The sequence below is a fragment of the Sarcophilus harrisii genome, chromosome 2 (genome assembly GCF_902635505.1).
Source record: "Sarcophilus harrisii chromosome 2, mSarHar1.11, whole genome shotgun sequence".
Taxonomy (NCBI): Eukaryota; Metazoa; Chordata; class Mammalia; order Dasyuromorphia; family Dasyuridae; genus Sarcophilus; species Sarcophilus harrisii.
The window spans coordinates 202765177-202785842 of NC_045427.1; the positions used below are offsets into that span (position 1 = coordinate 202765177).

General features: G+C 33.6%; 1 protein-coding gene across 3 annotated transcripts in view; it reads left to right on the plus strand.

Moving 5' to 3' along the window:
• CRIM1 (cysteine rich transmembrane BMP regulator 1) overlaps positions 1-20666 on the plus strand; it is a 223389-nt gene that overhangs the window by 107251 nt on the left and 95472 nt on the right. For all 3 annotated transcript variants that reach the window (XM_031951261.1, XM_031951263.1, XM_031951262.1), the window contains exons 3-4: positions 1209-1451; positions 2582-2702. In XM_031951261.1, the coding sequence (XP_031807121.1) occupies positions 1209-1451; positions 2582-2702 (364 nt within the window). The remainder of the gene's footprint in view (positions 1-1208; positions 1452-2581; positions 2703-20666) is intronic.

Genomic DNA, 20666 nt, shown 5'->3' on the forward strand with positions numbered 1-20666 from the left:
GTCTTGGGTTTTAGTCTCAGCTCAAATCATAGCATAGATGTGTGATGTGGATCAAGGTACTTAATTAACCTCTCTGGATCTTAGTTTCCTCATCTATAAATGAAAGAGATTAGATTAAAATGAAAAGTTCCTTTCATTTATAACATTTTGTCCTTTGCATTATTATGCAACTCATAGATTTAGCATCGAGAATGTTTCTTGCCATCACGTCATCAGTTTTATGAGTTCTCACCAGACATTCATTATATATCCACAGAGTAAGTGGAGTTTACATCTATTTAATTTCCTAAAAGGCTCTAATTCTTAGAAATTACATGTCAGATTCAGCATCCCTTAATGACTGGAAACCTGAACTTTGCTAACCAAAATTCTACAGATTAACATTCAACAATTTATAAAGTAGCTACTATCTATAAGAAGATACAATAGTAGCTACAGAGGATATAAATTTAAATGAAATCTATTTATTGTGCAGTCTGCTTAGGAAACAAGTCACTTTTTTGTTTTGTTTTTTAGCCTCTAAAATGGAGGTATGGGGTTAATTTAAACAATAAGAGTTGGAGAGAGATGAGATAGAAGATATCTGGTTCATCTCAGTAGCTACATATCAAAGTAAAATTCTTTATTGGCTTATAATGGAAGTGGGTATCAGAAATGGTTTCTCTTTATCCTTTTATTACAGGGCTTCTAGAATCTTTCCCTTTTGTTCTTCATGCCTTCTTCCCCTAGTCGTCAAGCCTCTAAAATACTTACAATTTCTTTAGTAAGTCCTAATTTGATGCTGATAAATTTTTCTCAAAGAGTAAACTTTCAAACTCTTCTTGCAAATATAGAGATAATCTTCAGTTAATCAAAGATTGAATGCCAAATTGGTAGATTATCAATGCCATTATTTTTCTCTTCTCTCCCATTGCTTGCCTTTTTACTATTTTACTAGCACTAATATTTCAACTATGACCTGAGAAGAGAGATGAAAAGAAAAGGAATTCAAACCTCGCCATTTTGCACCTCCTTGGCTACTCTGCTGCAAGATTTGGTGGAACTAATTAAATTGAGTCTTTTGGAGTATCTGTAGATTTCTTTTATCCATACTCTTCTTCCCCCTTCCCCTTATTTCTAAATATATAAGGAAGGATTGTGCTTCTTATGAAGAAGCTGCTATTACACTTGCCCCAGGGCATGTGCTAAATTTTCTTTCTTCTATTCAGAAGAGAAGCCAGATTGCTCCAAGGCCCGCTGTGAAGTACAGTTTTCTCCACGCTGCCCCGAAGATTCTATTCTCATCGAGGGTTATGCTCCTCCTGGTGAATGCTGCCCATTGCCAAGCCGTTGCGTGTGCAACCCTGCAGGCTGTCTGAGGAAAGTCTGTCAGCCAGGATACCTGAACATATTAGTGTCAAAAGCATCAGGGAAACCAGGAGAGTGTTGTGACCTCTATGAATGCAAACCAGGTATGCGCTCATCTTTGCTTCAGCAAAGTTTTCTTACAATCCCCCCTCCATCCACATCTGCAGAAGGAAGGAAACCTGCCACCTTTTAGAATAAAAAGTTCTCCCATTCCCACCTAAACTCGCAGCTTGAGGAGATCTCAAACTTTGGGTGTGAGACTGACTTTTGACTTAAGAATTAGAAAAATTCGATTGACTAATACTTCAGAATATCAGCTCCTTAAAGAGGACTGTATCTTCTTCTTGTTTTGGCAAAGTATTCAGTACATGGTCCATTTGCATGAGGTCACTCCATCTATGTTTGGTGGTGATGTTAACAGTGCTGTAGTTATCCACCATTTCCTTAACTTTCCTGAGGATTCCAGCGACTGTATTTGCAGAGTTACTCTCATTTAAGAAAATAAAACACTTTAATCACTGAACATGATCCATCATCACAATTTTAACAGTTATTTTAAGATTAACCTATGCACCAAGATACCAGGTTTTGCATAATGAATTGTTTAGACTTAAATTTACTTCCTATAGAAAGCACCACCCTCTCCCTTTTATCTGCAGCTCCCCTCTAAATCATCTTTTAATCTTCATTCACTTTCTTTCCAGACATCAAATGCGTTACCATACCCCACTGCTTCTCCCTTCATAACATCTCTAAAATTTTCGCTCTTGTGGCAAAATCCTCTGTTTGTGCTATGATCACTTCTGGCCTGTTGTGACCACCTCTCTCTAAATCCCCCAACCCCTAACCCACTTTTTAAAAAATTATCAGGTTACTGTCTCAGTTGAAACAGTCTTTTGCCCACCCTGTGAACTAGGTTTCATCCAAACCCACCACTGATTCTGCATTGCCTTCCACATATTTATCCTTGGTTTTTAAGCCTCTCTCCTGACCTCCCCTGTCTTCATCTTCTTTCTTGATTTAGCCTTGTCTCCATCCTTTCTTCTTTCTGCAAGGACTGAAAATATATTGAGGTTTTGTAGTATTGACAAATGCCAGTGTAAGAATGGGGTTGCTAGACACGGTTCTGGCTGGTGAAAGAAGGTTGGAGATCTGTCCGGTGTTCCATTTCAGGACTTAATAATAAGAATAAAAATCTCAGTAAATGGTGCCTCTCTGTTTATCCCCCTTTCAGTTTTCAGTGTGGACTGCAGCACAGTGGAATGCCCTTCCATTCAACAGGTTGTTTGCCCGCTGGATAGTTATGAAACTCAAGTTAGACTGACAGCTGATGGCTGCTGTACTCTTCCAACAAGGTTCGTTTGTCTTTTGTTTATCAAGTTTTCACCCATTTCTTCTTCAATGTTAGCACCATCGAGACTGCAATTTCAAGCATGTGTTCTCTTTTCGGTGGAAAGCCTAATATTGTCATGTTTCCATGGAGAAATTTCTGAGATGTTACTATTATTTTGTATTTACATACCATCTTCCTTCAGAGCCAGATCCAAGTGCTTTAAAGTTATTAACTCATTAATCTTCATGGGACTCTCATACAGGAATAGCTGTACTTTAGGAAACAGAGAACATTGAAGGCAAATAATTCTATGGCTATATATATATATTAGCATGATACCCTGTATGAATGCCTTTGCTTACTTTTAAAATAATGCACTTAGAATTATTTAGTGCTAAACAATTATCAGCTTAGTGAAAGTGCTGCTAAGAGATCCTTACAAAGATCCTTACAAAATCGTAGCTCTAGAGTTGGTAAAAACCAGAGACTATCTAGCGCATTGTTTTCCAGCTGAAGAAATCAAGGCCCATAGAAATTTGTTGACTTGCCCAACTAAGATCACACAGGTCATTAACATCAGAGGCAAGATCTGATCACAGGTTCCTTTGACTTCCAAGCGGTGCTTTTGCCACTTTACCATGACTTAAATAGCCAAATCTGCCTGGTCCTCAGTTCCTTTCTGAGCCATGGCAGGTTCTAAGTACCACTTCTTGAATAAATGCATACAACCATTCTTTGACACAAAGAGAAAAACAAATGACATTTTAATAGCAACAGGCATATTAAGGCCCATCCCAAGAAACTTTTTAACAACCAAGAGTTACATTGCAAAGGTATAGGTTGCTTTGTGAAGTACTGAGAACCCTGCCAGATTCAAATATTGTTGAGTTGATCATTTTGTCAGGAGATCCAAATTCCATGATTCCTTAAAATATAAATCCTGGCCTCCTTTTTATTTATTTATTGTGCTAAAATAAATTCTGCCTTGCCTAATGTTAGAGCATTTCTGGAGTTAAAAGTGACAAAAAATGAGAAAACTGAAACCAACAGGGAAAAATAAAGAAATTGGCTACAATCCTGTTATCAGCTAATTGAAGAATTAGTTCTTCCTGTCTTTAGAATAGTCAATAATCCACATTTCCTTGTTTGGCAAATTTAAATGTATAAGCAGGACCTACTTCCTGTTGTCACATCTTATTCTGCCATAAATGCATACCTTGGATTTGCTAATGCTATGCCAGCTAAGCACAAGTTCTGACAAGTTCTCCCACCTAGAGAGTTCAGAGTTTTCACATTCAGGCCTGGTGACTTATATGTCAATTATTTGAGGACTGGCCCAGCAAAAGTCAGGGCAGATTGACTCATCACCAGAAGGTATACAGCCATGTTAGAATTTTTTTTTTTAACCAGTACATGAGAACAATATATTTAGAGGGCTTGAGATCTTTGTCAATGGGTAAAGTATTTATGTCAAGGAAATCAATGAATGACAGGAAGAAGAAAAAAAGAAAGTATTTAATAAATACTGTGTGTGAAGCACACAGTCTCTGATCTGTCATTAGAAAGGTGAAATGAAAACACGAAGCTCATTTCTAATATATATATATATATATATATATATATATGTATATATATATATATTGTTTCTTTATGGCTATGTGCTTTTTTTGTTTTGTTTTTTTTTTCTATAGCACCAGATCAATATTTTTTATTAATAATTTGTTTGAAATATTGATCTGTTTTATCATGTAAACTTCCCCATTCAGGCATGGTTACTGATTCCCTGATATACTATAGGCAGTCTAAATTCCTCTCCTTGACTCTAAAAGTCTTTTTTGCATGAGTGTCTTTCTTGATTTCTTCTACCAATATACCTCTACTAGTATCCACCCTTTCAAACTAACTTAGATTTAACTAATTTGCACATATTTGTATTTGTTGGCTTTATATTTATGCTATTCTCATTTACATTTTGTTTCCCCTATACAACGTAGGTTAATTGATTTAAGAACAGAAATTGCTTCATTCTTTGAACATTTTTCCCCTGGCACCTAGCACTATACCTGGCACATAGTTGATTGATTGATAACGATGGGTTCCCAGTCTCCCTATCAAAGCCTTATCTTCCACTATTTGTTGGCCAGAACTATTATAATTAGTCAGTCTTTTTAACTGTGTTTCCAAAATAGGCCATGCCTTCTTCATCTTCTGACATCCAAATTTAATTTGTCTTTTAGGCTCATTATAACTTTCCCCTTCCTTCTATATACCTTTGTAGAGATTTCCCTCCATTCTTGTAGCGTACATTAACTTGCCTGTTCTAGATTAATTCTTAGAGTATTTTTCTTTCATACTTCTGATTTTGTCACTTTGCATTTCATATTAGCTTTTCTGTGTGGTTGCACAAAGTGGTAGAATTTGTACATTTGAATGTTGTCTATTCAATTTTCCCCTCTGTTTAGTACAACTCTTTGTATTTTTTGCACATTTAAGAGGTCCTTATTGAATAAATGAAGGGAAAAAATAGTATGAACCCACTCATGAATTGTCATAGATTCTCAGAGGTGGGAAGAACATAAGCAACTAGATGGCATATATGTAGAGCTCTGGGCTAGATTCAGATCTAAGGTCAAATACTTCAGATACTTTCTGTGTGATCTTGGACAAGTCACTTAACTTCTAAGCAGGTTCCTGTCTGTAAAATGTACATAATAGCACCTGCCTCCCAAGGTTGTGTTGAAAATTAAATATGATAGTTATAAAGCACTTAGCACCATCGCTGGAACATAGTAGGCACTATATAAATTATTTTTTCATATGTTTTTATTTCATTTATTTTATTATCCTTATTATTATAGGAATCACTCATTCCAAACTTTTTATCTTATAGTTTAGGAAACTGTAGCCATAGAAAAAATATGACTTGATCAATATCATGCAATAAATTAATGATAGAGCTGGATTCAGACCCCAGGTTTTCTCACTATCAGCATTACAGGTTTTCCACTACATTATACCAACACCCTAATACATAAGCCTATTAGTGTTCAGACTAGTTTAGCATATTTTGCTGGATTTTATGGTACTTACAATTAATAGACAGGCTTATAGTTTGTCATCAAGCTAAGAACTCAAAGTGCATGGACAAATGAAAATTAATAGGATGAAACTTAAGAGACTTTGCCCCTGATTCTTTAATTTAGTAAATTCACTTGTATATTATAAAATATATGTATACATATATATTTTTTAAAATAAATTTTATTGCCTTTTATAACATTGTAGCCTTTTTTTGAACATGTTTCTAACACCTTCCCACCAACTGTGCAACTAGGAATTAGACCTATAATAAAGAAAAATTATTAGGTAAAAGCAAATGATTCCATGAATGTCTCCAGCATACATTTGCTTTATGAGCATGGGAAAGTCACTTAACTTCTCAGTACCTCAGGCAGTTCACTTAAGTCTTAGTTAACAGAGGAGTTGTCAATCTGCAGTGATTGAGAGAGTTTTTATACTCAGAACTCTGTATAACCAAAGAAATATTAATATGGATTCCCACCTTTTTCCAAACAAAAAAAATGGGAGAGAGAGAGAGAGAGAATATATTATGCACATATTTATTTTATATATAATATATTGTGTATGTTTATATTATATATGTGTATAAATATGGCTATACAATAAGATCTGAAATCCTTTTCACTTGGCATTATCTAATCCTCTGTTAGAAATACATGATTAGGATAGTGTAGAAATTTAGAGGCCTAAAAAAAAGTAACCAGGATGTTTAATTAAGGCATTATCACGTCACTGAAAGAATACTGAACTTTGTATCAGAAAACCTGGGACTAAGTAATTAAATGAAAAAGTGCAGAAAAAATGTGAAGGATCTTTTAGGATCTGACATATCTAAATCTTAAACTAATGTTGAACTAGCTTGAATACTAATAGACTCATGTACCATATTGATAGTATGACATAGGGGAAAAACTATAACATTGACAGTGAAAAGTCCCTTAACCTCTGTTAACTTTAGTTTTCTCATCTATAATATGGTGATAAATATACTTAGTTTTAGAGCTTGAAAGAACCTTAGAGAATAGTGACTTTATAGATGAAGAAAACAAGGCACAAATTGATTAAGTGATTTGCCTAGAATAACTACCCAGCAAGTATCTTAGCCAAGATTTAATACTAGGTCTTTCTTCCATGTTCTGAACTGTATCCACACAAAATCAAAATGAAACAACTTTCTGATGCTTGCATATTGACACCAAAAAAATCACAAATTAACACTTTTTATTTTATATTGTATTTTTATTTCTTTTTTAAAAAACATTTCATAATTAGATTGTAAGCTCTTCACTCCTCTGAGTCCAAGGATTTTGATACCTCTGTTTTATACATTTGTGCTTCTTCAATAGCATTTTTATAAGGATCAAATGAGGAATTGTATTTTAAGTACTTTGTAGCCATAATTATAATTCAGGTTGCCACAAAGTCTTAGCACATTTGAAACTTTTGATAGCTTAAAATTTTATTATGAATTTGGAGTTACCCTGTATATCCTTGTGAGTTTCCAAATAAAGGATTAGAAGAAAAGGAACTTTACATTAAGATTAGAAAATAGGGAAAATGTGTTTAAACTATAGATTATGATGGGTCAACAAGAAAATTTATAGGAGTATTTTCCTTGAAGACTGCAAAAAAAAAGAGAGAGAAAAGAAAAAGAAATTTTGCCCCCCCCCAACTATTCCCTCTTGCAGATATAAAGTAGATAAAATTCCCTCTGTAAAAATTGCAGCTCACCTTTTGAGGTCCCTCCTAGTCCTATGATTCTGTGATTAGCTACTTAGTCTTGTATATTTTGGAGCCTCTCCAATCCTCTTTCAACATTGTCTTAGCTGTTATTCTAATCACGTAACAGCGACTCTTTCCATTCCTGTCTTATGACACCTCTAGGTTTCTCCAGCTGTCCTATGATCCCTCTAGATTTCTATTTCTTCTTTTCTTCACTTCTCATTTTTTCTTAGTAGCATAAAGTTAATTTTCTTTCTCTTTCAGTGCCTTTTCTAATGTACCTTGTATCTCAGCCAATTTCAAGCATTCATTTTAAATACCAAATCATTACAACCTTTTCCTTGAATTCTTAGACATTCAGCTCCCATATCCTTATTTTCTCCTCCTGTAGCCTTATTTTCTCCTTATTTGTCTTCTGCTGAGTACTAAAATGTCTTGTGATATTCAATAGCAACCAATAACGAAATCTAGTAGAGAGGCAATTGGAGTTGGAGAAGAGTCTGTATGCTTTATAGGACTTTAACAAACCTAATTAATGGGGAAGAGGAAAAAATGAAAAATGTACCTGCATAAGCAGGTAGTGACACAGTGAATAGAATGTTGAATTTGGCGTCAGAAAAACCTGAATTCAAATCCAGCCTTAGATACTTAGAAGCTTTGTGACCTTGGAGAAGTCATAAAACCTTTGCTTATCTCACTTTCCTCATCTGTAAAATGGGAATAACAATATATACCTCATGGCATTGTGGTACAAATCAAATGAGGAAATATTTGTAAAGCCCTTTGCAAGCCTTAAAGCACTGAATAAATACTTTCAACTTTACCAACTTAGTAGTCATTTATATGTCCAGGAAAAAATGACATAAGATTATTTTAAAGTTTGAGTATTTGTCCCAAACACTATTCTTTAATTGTAAGAAAAATAATAATGCCTCTCAATGTAAAAGATGTGGTACTGACATTCTGTAATACCAGAGATTGTTTTTAAGCTTAAGCCAAAATGTGTATATATGCCTGTATTTAGATGGAAGGGGATCTTAGAGGTCATCTTGTCCAAACCCACATTTTGCAGAATAATATAATGAAGTCCAAAGAGACAATGATGATATTATCTAATATTTATATACCACTTACTGTGTGCCAAGTGCTATGATAAACCCTTTACAATCATTCAATCCTCATTGATGCTTTTTATTTTTATTTTTTTTTTTACAGATGAGGAAATTGAGGCAGATAGAGGTTAAGTGATTTGTGTAGAGTCACACAGCTAACATACGTCTCAGGTCACATTTGAACTCAGATCTTCCTGATTCCAAGCCCAGTTATCTTTCTTCGGACAGCTGAGAGACAGCTTGCCTGAGGTCACAAAAGTCAAAAGTAGGAGAGCTAGAATTTGAACATGGATTCTCTGATTCTAAATCTAGGACTCTTTCCATACTTTCTTTCAAAGAGATAGTTTTGGAATTTAAGTTTCTGATTCCATAAATCTAGATTCCTTAATTTCTAGATTCAGGACTTATCTTTTTTACTCAAGTATAATTCAGGAAGCAATAGATAAGTTTCACTCTTACATAGCAGCTGGTTTATACTTCTATCTTTACTTACTAGTTGATGATTTATTCTAGGACCAAAAATAGGATTTAGGGACCTTTGATCCTTACTTAAATATTAAAAACTTTTTAATTGAGTTAAAACATCAAACTATACTGAGGAGCATAATTTTCTGTAGGCACAAAATTTTCCTCTTCAAGCAGTGGCAATTTAAAAAAGAAAAAAACAACACACACACAAAACTTACACATTTCTTATATAGAAAATCTCCCTATTGAGATCTGATGCCTTCTGTAAGAAATGAATAAACCAGACAAAATGGAAAGTTAGGCCTAACCCATTCTCTGCTTTTAAGATTCCAAGATTTAACCCATGTTTTCCAACCAAAGTCTCCATAATAATCAATATTCATTCTAAATGTGCTCTTTCTCAAGAAATAATTCCTGAGTTTAAAAGGAGATAGAGAAGCAGATCAGCTTTAAAATTAGCTTATTTAATATAATTTTTAAAAGATAAACTGTGAAAGAGATTTTTAGTGTCATATACAATCCTCTTTTCCATTCTTTGTATAAGGAAATTTTCATCTTAACTGACACTTGTCAAATTCAGAATAACAAAAAATAAAATTATTGTAAATAAATAAATAGGAGGGAGAAACTATTCTCTATATCAAGATTAAGGAAGTCTTTCTAATGAACAAACTAAGCATTGTTTCAGACATAAGCCTTTTTTCCATACAAGTTTCATGCCCAAAAGACCTCAACATAGCTTCTATAATTTTTCAACTGACCTTTTAGATCCAAAGTGGAAAGTTAAAATTTAGCTGCCATAATAAAATCACTAAGCAGTAAAAACCTAGTCTTCATATCTTACTTCCTTTTGATGTAACTAATGCTGTTCTCATTTTCTGATGCCTACCAATTTGGTAAAAATATCTTTTTATACTTTTTGAAAGAGAATTGAATGAATATTTTAAGTAGTTTATAAGTTAGCAACCATGTAACTTGGTGGCAATCCAATTCAACATATGTTTATTAAACTGTTTAATAGAAGAACAAAGCAAATGAATTATCACCCCCTGCCATAACATCCAGTCTATGATATGCAAAAATAATCAGCTTTAGGCCTCGTCTACCATATATTTGCTTGGTCAGCCTCTCACCAAATGGCAGTCATTGAGATTATTTTTTCAAATAGTGCTCAGTTTTCTGGAAGATTGGCATTAAGGAATTTAGAGGCAAACTAGCTCTATTTGTAATCTTATTTGGTTTTAGAATGCCCTAGAGATATTAGGCTACAGAAATTGGGTGGAGAATCTAGCCTAAGCCTAGGTTCAGTATCTAAAGAAAATGAGATGAATTCTGGGCTAACTCATTCAAAGACATCCTCAACTCTCCTTTATTTCATTCCTATATCTAATAATTTCTCAAGTCTTGACAATTTTGCCTGCACATCTCTCCTGTCTCCCTTTTCTCCACATCTCATTTCATCCAGGAGTTGAACCCATCAGTTATACCTTCTCCCTTTCCAAGATTACTTATTCCTTCTATCCTCCAAACAAGATGTACAGATATCCCCCATTCCTTGACTATCTCTTTAAGCTCATTTTCTTCCTTCAATTATTAAACTCCATGTTCATTGAATTTATTGACTTGCTAATCATTCATTCAGACCTCAGTCCCTTACAATTTGACTTCTGGATTTTAGTTTCTCCTAGTTGTACTCTTTTATCATCCTTAAATATATTTATCCAGCTCCCTTCTTTTCCCTGATTTCCTCTAGTTGGACCACCTGGACATCCTGCTAGAACCTCAAATTCAGTATGTCTAAAGCTGAACTCAGTGTCTTACTCCCTAGATCTATATATCTTTGAATTCTCTATTTCTGTTGATTTTGTTACTGTTCTCCCTAGTCCCCCACCTCCAAGCTTTGGGGCTGTCTGGAATTCTCTCTACTTCCATATCTTCTTCATAAACACCAAGTTGGTAAGTCTTCTTGATTCTGCTTTGTATTATTTAACATCAGTCCTCTTACCAAATTCCTGCCTCTGTGCCTTCTGGCCCATTGGGCTTTGCCATTTGACATGCCAGTACTCTCTAGGATCTCTGGAACTTCCCATATACCTTGTAACTGAACTTATCTTTACAAAAGATGGGTTTTTACAGAAGACATTTACAGAAGGTCTCTCCAAGTCTGAAGGTTATCTCTTTGAGAGCAGGGTCTGTTTTGGTTTTCTCTTTCTATTCCTAAGACATAGCAGAGTGCTTGACAAACAGCAAGTGCTTTTAATAATTAGTTCTTTTTTATTCATTCATTTACTTATGGACCCTCTACTCTAGTTAAAGAGTATTACCCAGTATTATCATATCACCTTATTACCTCTCACCTGGCTTATTGTAATAGCTTCCTAATTGGATTTTTAGCCTATACCTGCTATCTAATGCATAATTTACAATGTTTACAAAATAATCTTTCTGATGCAATGATGAATAAATAAAAAAAGCATTTTTCAAGTGTTTAGTATGTGCCAAATACTCTAAGATCTGGCTATGTCACTCTTCTAACCAAAAATGTACTAGTTGTATCTTTTATCTTACATTTAGGCCTCTGACTCTAGTCTTACTTATATCTTACTTACCATCCAGCCTCCCATGCTAGCCCTTACCTAATGCAAGTTTTCTGTTCCCTACTTTTATATAGTTGTGCAAGCCATCCCTATTTCTATAATGTGCTCTTTCCTTATCTCAAACCGTTAAAATTCTCTTTCTTCAAAGTCCAGGTAAAGTAACACCTCTTATATAATCCCTCACACTACTTCTCCAACTTCATCTCCTTATCCCCACTAAAAATGTTTTTATCTTCTTGAACTATTCATAGAACGTTTTGTAGGGATTTTTCAATGTCTTTCATCTTGTACTTATCTATAAACTTGTACATCCCTTTTAATGGGGTTGTAAGCTTCTCAAGGGAAAGAGTTCTGTCAACTTTAATCTTTATGTCCAGTATGTCCAGTAAGTGTTATATATAGTAAGTGTTTAAAAAAAAAATTTGAATTCATGATTTAGGCTTGTAATCACTTTATCTTTTAAGGATATGGAGGAAATAAGATTTCAGATAAACAACCCTTTACCTCTATAAACCTTTATCATGAGTCTACCTAGTTATTTTTCAATGGCTATAAACAGATGTCCCCATTTGTATTCTATAGGCTGAGCATTTCTTTCTTATTATCTTCTTAAGAGAGCATTCTCCTTTGGAAATTAGATAGATGATTTAGAATTATATTTCTTTGGAAATTAAATTCTCTAGGTCTGCATTTCTTTGAATTCTCTATTTCTATTGATTTTGTTACATGTGGAAATTAGAACACAATTAGGTGTCCATTCAGTTGGTAAAAAGAACACCAAATTTCCAAAGATCTGAACTTATTAAATTCATTTCATGTTTCCTTTAAAATTAAATCAATTATATTCCAATAGATATTATCTAGTTTAATGGAGCTTCAGTTACATACAGAGATAGGTACTGTAGTCAGCTGTTTTCTATCTTTAGTCAAAGGTATTCATATTGTGTAATGAATTTCTAGGCAAGGCAGTTTTTTTAACGACATTCTTGCACAGATATCAAAGCAATATCAAAAACAGCAGCCAGTCCAGATGTGAAGTATATTGATCTGCTGGGCTGGCTGCAACAGCCTATTCTTATGCTTTTAGCAGAAGTCATCCTGTGCCCTGTTGCTGCTATATGCCAAACCTTCCTACCTCTTCCCCATCACCAAGTCACTTCAGCTCCTGGTACTCTCCTATAATCCTTCAGGAATAGCACCAAACTAGTAACAATGGAGCCTCTCTGTTTCTTACCCACAGTAAGTAAACTGAGGCATGACTGGGATGATATAAAATCTTCCCAAGAAGAATTATTCTTATTTGGATTAAAAAGTTCTAATTTTTATTTACATTAAAAGTACCTATTTTAATAGAATTGGCAGCTAAGGAAAATTCAGTCCAGTTGTTTGCTGATAGAAATAAACTTAAATGAGTATTTACCATTTTCAGAAATTTAAAATGTGATTTCTCTTGTATAGAATGCACTTCCTTAAGCCAAGTTCCCAAGTCTTTTCCTGGCCCCAATCTCTCTCTGACGAAGCAGTCTCAATTTCTTCCAGGATCTCTTTCCCAAACACTTATCTTTCATGCTTTGTGAGTCACCACCCTGAAACTCCCAAAATGTTTTTTTTTAAAAAAAAAAATTAAACAGTAGAAAAATTTTGGAAACTTTTTCTTAGCTCCTTGGTAACTCAGAATCTCAAACTTCCGGATGGCAGAAATCCCCAGGGACCTTGCAGTTTAAATTCATATTCTCTCTCTCTCTCTCTGTCTCTCTCTCTCTCTCTTTCTCTGTGTGTATGTGTGTGTGTTCTACACACAGTATGTATAATATATAAAGGAGACTACAGTTCCTCTATCTTCTCTAAAATTGCTAAAGCAGGAACCTATTTTCAAGATTCTATGGGTAGTGAAATGTACTGGACTAGTAACCAAGAGTCTTGGATTTTGCTCCTCGTCATGGCAGTAACTTCTTGTATGAACTATATACTCAAGTGCTCTTGAGACAGTCTGTTGAAATACTGTATTCCTTAGTCCTTCAAAATACTGTTTTTTAGTTCTTCACACTGTTCCTTCTTAGTGTGGGCCATTCTTTACAATAATTAAACAGCTCCTTGCTAGGACTTTAGCTTATAGTAAAGCTGTACCTTTTGTACCACTCAAGCAAGTTTTAGTTCCCTTATTCTTTCTTTATCTCTAGGGGTCTAGGGAATTGATCTTTAAGAAGCAAAGAAAATAACTGCTCACTAGGTACAAAATTCCTTTTTTATGAAGGAAGGGAATCAATTGTACTATTTCCAAGGACATGAAGTTCCTGAATAAGGAGAAATGAAAAACTTAAGGAAGTTCAAGGTATTAGAAAATCGATATAGTTTAATTATTGGTGGGAAAAGGAAGGTGGGGTCAGGAAAAAAAAAATCACAATAAAAAATATAAACAAAGTTCTGGTGCTTTCTGTTTTTTTTCCCCTAAAAAAATTCTGAATAGATTAAATGGAAAAACATATAAAGGAAATATTAGGTTAATGGTAAACAGGTTAAATCATTAACCAGAACTTAGAGAAGATCCTATATAGAATCCCAGTACCAAAAAATGATGAATTATTTAATTTGTAATTGTAAAAATGATCCTAAAAGAACAAAAGGTAAAGATTTAAAAGTCTATTTCTCTATGTATGGATCTATCAGTTTTTCTGCACTGTGTGTGGCAGACTCATCTGTGTATAGAACAATTTGCATATATATGTATATATACATATACCTATGCAGGTACATATTGTGTATGTGTATATACATACATACATACATATATCTTTTACATTATATAATATTTGACTTTGTACCTCATGTGTCCATGACCTTCAGATAGGAAAAAAAGACCTTCTCACTCCTGATATATGATATGCGATATCATATGTGATATGTTAATAGCTTGAAATTACAGAGGAATTATCCAATGTATCTTGAAGAAAACATGAGATCTGAATACCATGTTAGTATTGAAATCAAGAATTTTTATCATTCCACTTTCCTATATTGCATCTGGATACCTTCACTTGACTTTTTCAAGGTGAAGACTTCCTTGTACATTTGGAGGATGCTTACTCCCTAATCCTGATTTTGCATTTTATTTCTCTACTGATAAAATTCATGAAGTTAGAACTTAACTAATGCAGTCAATGGAATTATAGAAAGTGAATTACAAATGCACTATTTTGTGTGGACAGATGTAGGTAATCAGGTAGGGAGAGGCACTAGAATTTTAGTAGTGGAATTCATACTTTAAAACTTAGCCTTCCATACTCCATGTCCAGTGCAGAGCAGTGGAATGGTACCTAGTCCATTATGCAACCATTGCTGCCCTTCAGAATGGTTAGATGAATATAGTTTACTGTGCTTTAAAGTTTGCAAGGTACTTTATATAAATGACCTCATTCGATTCTTAAAACAATTCTATGAGTTTAAATGCTACAATATTATCCTCATTTTACTAATGAGGAAATTGAGCCCCAGTAAGTGCTAAGTGCTAAGTGATTAGCCATTTAGCTAATAATTGTGAGAGATAGGATTTGAACCTGGATCCTTCACTAAGCTGTCTGTATAATTCTTGGTCTGGCCTAAACTTATCTAATTACACATTTATACTGGGTAAAATGGGTAAATATGTTACAATTATCATGATGTTATATCTCTTGAGAAGAAAAATATAATAATAAGAGCAAAGCAAATTGAAGAAGAGTAGCAATTAACACTGAAAAGTCTTAATTACTTTTCAGACCATGACTTATACCTCTAATTATCACAGTAATCCCTTAGAGACATATAGTACTTTTTCTTCCCAAGAACTCAATGCAGTTTTCTTTCCCCCTTCCACATTTGTCACATTCCTTTTGAATATGTCATAACAGTTGTACTCAGGTTACTGTGAGGGTTCTGTTTATTAATTTACTTGCACTTAGGGAGGTTAAGCTTTTTTTTTTCTAAAGTAGTCCTAGGCTATATTTCTAATTCAAGCCAGCTATCATGCAAATATGAGCTTCTGGGTGGGGGAGCTATGGATCAAAACAAATCCATCACCACAAGTGGAAAAAATAACTCAAGGCAAATAGTCTCCTGGTTGTGGGTCTACAGTATCATCATAAAGGACTATCCTTGCTTTCTTCTTTGAGGTAGTATATTTTTAAGTTCTTGGGATCATCAAATAGTATTTATTACAGACTCGTGCACATAACACTATGCTAGGAATTTAATTTGCCTTGTATCATATCTTACCAAGCTAACCAGCTTCAATTGCTCCATGACTATTTATTTATATAGGAATTCTATCGCCTTGGAGTTCAAAATGCCTATTAAATCTTAGGTCCAATTCCCATGCTTACCCCTATCTCAAGTTTAAAATATAATAATCAATTAGTAATGTATCTGTTTCTAGGCTACAAAGATTTGTAATTTTTAAAACATTTTATTATCAGGGTCCATCTATTTCTCAAATCCAAATCATTGTTTTCTTCTAAGTTTTAACAGGAATAATAAAACCTGACAGCTATCAGATAATGGGTTCACATTTTTCTTAAGGAAAACTGAATAAAATTTAAGTTTATGGTATATAAACTATGAGTTAGATGAAAGTAAATTCAAAATATGGCATCAAGATTTCATTTTGTTTGTAAAAACCTTCAGAAAAAGCCTTCAAGGGATTTTTAAGGTCTTTCTCAAAAGTGAGGAGAAAATGATCATTTGACTCTATCTCCATCCTCATAGCATACCAATTTTAGTCTAAGAGCAAAACAATTTATGAAGCTTTTTCTTAAAATAAAAAAAAAAAAATCCCTAAATACTGTCATTAAAAATATACCTATCTTCAGGGCTTATAATTTTAAAGCTAAATAACTATAAAAGTTACAAGTTTTAATAGGATCTGAACAAAAGGGTAGAAAACCTACTTTCCTCCTGGAAAAAAAGCCTTTACTTAGTTGAGATGAATTCCCTTGCATAGCTAGATCATTTGATTTGGTGATTTTCTACTTAGATGTGTTGAACACTCATACTTCTAGAGAAATGTTTGATCCTTACTTACTCTTTGGCATTGAACTGATATGAACATTTGGTATTATTTTATGTTTGATGTAGTTATAATGAATTTATTGTTTCAACATGGAGGAGAGAACAGAGAAAAAGGTGTTTATCATACTAGGTACAATACACTCCACAACATCAAAATACAAAATAGCCATCAATTCTGTAGGGCTGGTTGCTGTCTACTTTCACAGTATGGCAGTAGAAGATCAAAAAAAAAAGGATAAAAGGCACTAAGAATCTTAAAGTTCTTAGAATGTCTGTTTGGTGCTGTGTAGTCACTATCAGTTTTGTCCAACTCTTTGTGAACCCTTTTGAGGTTTACTTGGAAAAAATACTGGAGTGCTTTTCCATTCCCTTCTTTATCTCATTTTACAGATGAGGAAATTGAGGAATACAGGGATAAGTTCTATTCCCAAAGGTATACTGATAGTAAGTGTCTAAGGTTAGATTTGAAGTTGGGTCTTTCAGACTCCAAACTCTACTGTACTACCTACTGCCCTAGAATGCCTACAAACATTTAATGAACTTTTGGTACAGTGACGTACTCTTGGCACCCCAGATAGGGAGTTCCTTTCTAGGCACTTAACTGAGTATAGATTATAATGTAAAATAATGACATTTTCAGCTGTATCAACTCATGAAGACCCTACATTTAATTGTGGAAGGTTTGTGGTCTGTGTCTATAAAAGAAGAATCACACTGACACAATTACACATCTTGTATTGCCTGTGATTGTGAAATCTTTGTAAAGAATGTAGCACTCCTGGAAGAACTGAACAATGTCCATATGACATTATGTATCTAAATAAAGCCAAAAAGGGTATATAGATTATATCTATACAAAAGAATAGCAACAGTTCTTTGAGAAGCATTTAGAGACATACATAAAATTCACTTAATTGTGTGCTCAAAAGGAACAAGAAGCACTTGATCATCTTTCCTGGCTGTTCTCCTGATAAGTATAGGCAAAATTGCTACTGTGAAAATAGTTACAGCTTATGTATCAATGAAATTGATAATGGATGATACAATGAAATTAAAAACTCTGAGGAACTTGACACAATTCTCCAAAATAAAACTAGGAGATGTTGGGGTGCGAAGATAGATACATAGATTCATAGACAGACAGACAGATAGATAGATAGATAGATAGATTACACATGGGAAAATGAGGACAATGAAAAGACAACAAAAATATTTTGAAAAATAGAATTCAGAATTAAGAAGTGGAAAAAGCCAAAGATTTATTGATTAGAAACATGTTTTACATGTTTCTCTTAGTATTAATGGATTTTTAAAACATTGTTCTCATTTTTCAGGAATTACCATCTTCTCTACTTACGCTCCCTCTGCATGGAACTCTTCCTTGTAACAAAGAAGGATAGTTACACAAAAGAAATCAATACATTGACTATATCACACCTGTCCCTGATTCTACCCCGGTGGTCCACAACCTTTTTGCCAATTCAGAAGTGATCATTGGATTGATTATAGTCCCAGTATCTTTATGAATAGTCACATGAAGAAAAGGGTCAAAAGCACTGAAGAGCACAAAAAGTGAAATTGGCTATACATTTACATAAAGGAAATGACTGATTGCTGATATGAGAATGTTTTTGAAAGAATTGTCCTTGTGTAGTTACACTGATTAGAGTAAAAGTAAAAATTAGCCCTGAATTATAATAAAGTTGAAAAGATCCTGTATGAAATTATATACACTTTATCCTGACCAATGAAAATGGGAAGTAGATAAAAATAAATAAATTGATTATCGATATTACTTTAAAATTTTTAATCAATATAAAACATTCACTTTAACAGAGATGATAAAAGAATCTAGAAACTGCTATCGAACACCCACAAAGTGAAAAAATATGGCAGTCAAGGGCAGTATTACTTTTGAACACAAGTTTATTTGTATAACAGTGGAATGTGATAAAAATTATGAACAGTGTCATGTCATAGATTAGCAAGAAACAATGGAAGGGGAAAGACCTGTATTGAAAGGTTGTCATGAGACATAATTTTAAAGGTGCCAAGGGATTAATTTTCAAAACATCTCCAAGTAAAAATTATAAAAAGTAGAAAAGATAAAAAACTAATAAGATATCAATAATTGCCACTCCATATTGCCTAATCTCGCTTCTCTAAAATATCTATATGAAAATGGTCATTTTATGATCAAATGATAAAAATATGTGAAAAGAATAAGATGGCTTTTGTAGGTGTGTCTCTACAATACACTACATATTTATGGTCAAACAGCTGACTAAAAGTTACTAAGAATTTTTAAATACTTCTGTTTATTACTTATTAATTTTTAAAAAGCATTTAAGCTCAAAACAATATGCAGTCTTACAGGCATTCTCCAATTGAGTATTTCCTTTTAATATTATTGAAGATCTTTTATAAGTACTACCACAGAAAACATAAAACAAATGTATCTTCACAAAATGTTTTCTCTTTGCCATGAAGGACCTACAAAAGGTGAAATTCTCTATATGCTTATATTCCTCCAGTATTCGTTTCTATTTGAGTTTGACATCATTGGCCTTGATTATGTCATGTGGCCATAAATGGATGAGCTTATTATGTATTTTATGCTGTCACTTAAGAAAGACAGTAAGCTAGGCTTAGCACTGAAGAAAAGGAAGGTTAAAAAAATTTGATTGTATTACATTTGAAAAATCATTTAGTACCTTTATGTTCCCAAGCTGTTTCTTGTGATACATGTAAGTCTTTGTAAAAACCAGTATTCTCCCAGTGACACCATGTGGCTGTGACTTGTTGAACACCATGATCACAGAAGAATCTATATTGCAAATGACCCAAAGTAAACATGGAAAAACTGGCTGTAAGTAGAATACAGCATATTACCATCATTTAAAAGCAAGAGATAGCATAAAATATTTTCAAAGTTTTTTTATATCTTGAAAATCAATGGGTGTGTCATGTATTCTTTTTTCCCCCCGAGTATCTAAGAAATATTGAAATTGGTAACAGAAGTGTTCCAGAGCACTAAGATTTTCTATAGAGGATTTTTGAAAGGATGTTAATAGAAACTTGAAGAATGAGAAAGTGTGAATGGATTGTGAATTTTATCAATGCTGAGTAGTAACCACATTGAAATTACAGATCCAGCAAGTCCTCATTGCTTGTTTGTTTGGTTGGTTCTTTTGAGAAATACTGTAAGCAGACTAAAATATAATTTATTTTTATCTTGACATTTCACATGTTATATAGAATTCCTTACCTTAGGTATTGGCAGATTTTAGAGGAATGATCAATGTTCTGATTTATAAACCTCATTATTTTCTGGTATTGATGTCAGTATTCCTTCCACTACACAGATTACAACTCTTTCAGATGTCACTATTCGGATTTTATGAGTGGTTTTTTTTTTGAGGGGGGAAAAAAAGCATTTATTGGTGAGCAACCCCTTAGTAAGAAGCCTCTCAGAAATAAAATACATTATCAGATCTATATTTTAAGCTTTTCTAGCTTGATGTAAAATGTGCTAAAGTTTGCATTTCACTGACATTGTCTTTGTGAACTCATGAGCCTCCACACTTCTATGAGACACCAGAATAGGCTAATATATGCAAATTAGAAATAACAATTTGTTATCTGCCTTATGGCAAAAAGCTAAACCAGATGATTTCTTGGAGTTCATTTGTAGTTCTAAAATGTGTGATTCTATCAGCTGGACTCTTGTTTCAGCCCTAAATAGGAAGTTGTATGTAAGATCATTGTGGTAGAAGCTGCCACTCTACAACCAGAATTAATATATGAAGATAAATATTAAACATATAATCTCTGATTTATAAACTCTATGCTTTTATTATTATTATTATTCAGTCATTTTAGGATTTTCTTGACAAAGATACTTGGAGGGGTTTGCATTTCCTTTCCCAGCTCATTGTATAGATGAAGAAACTGAGGTAAAAG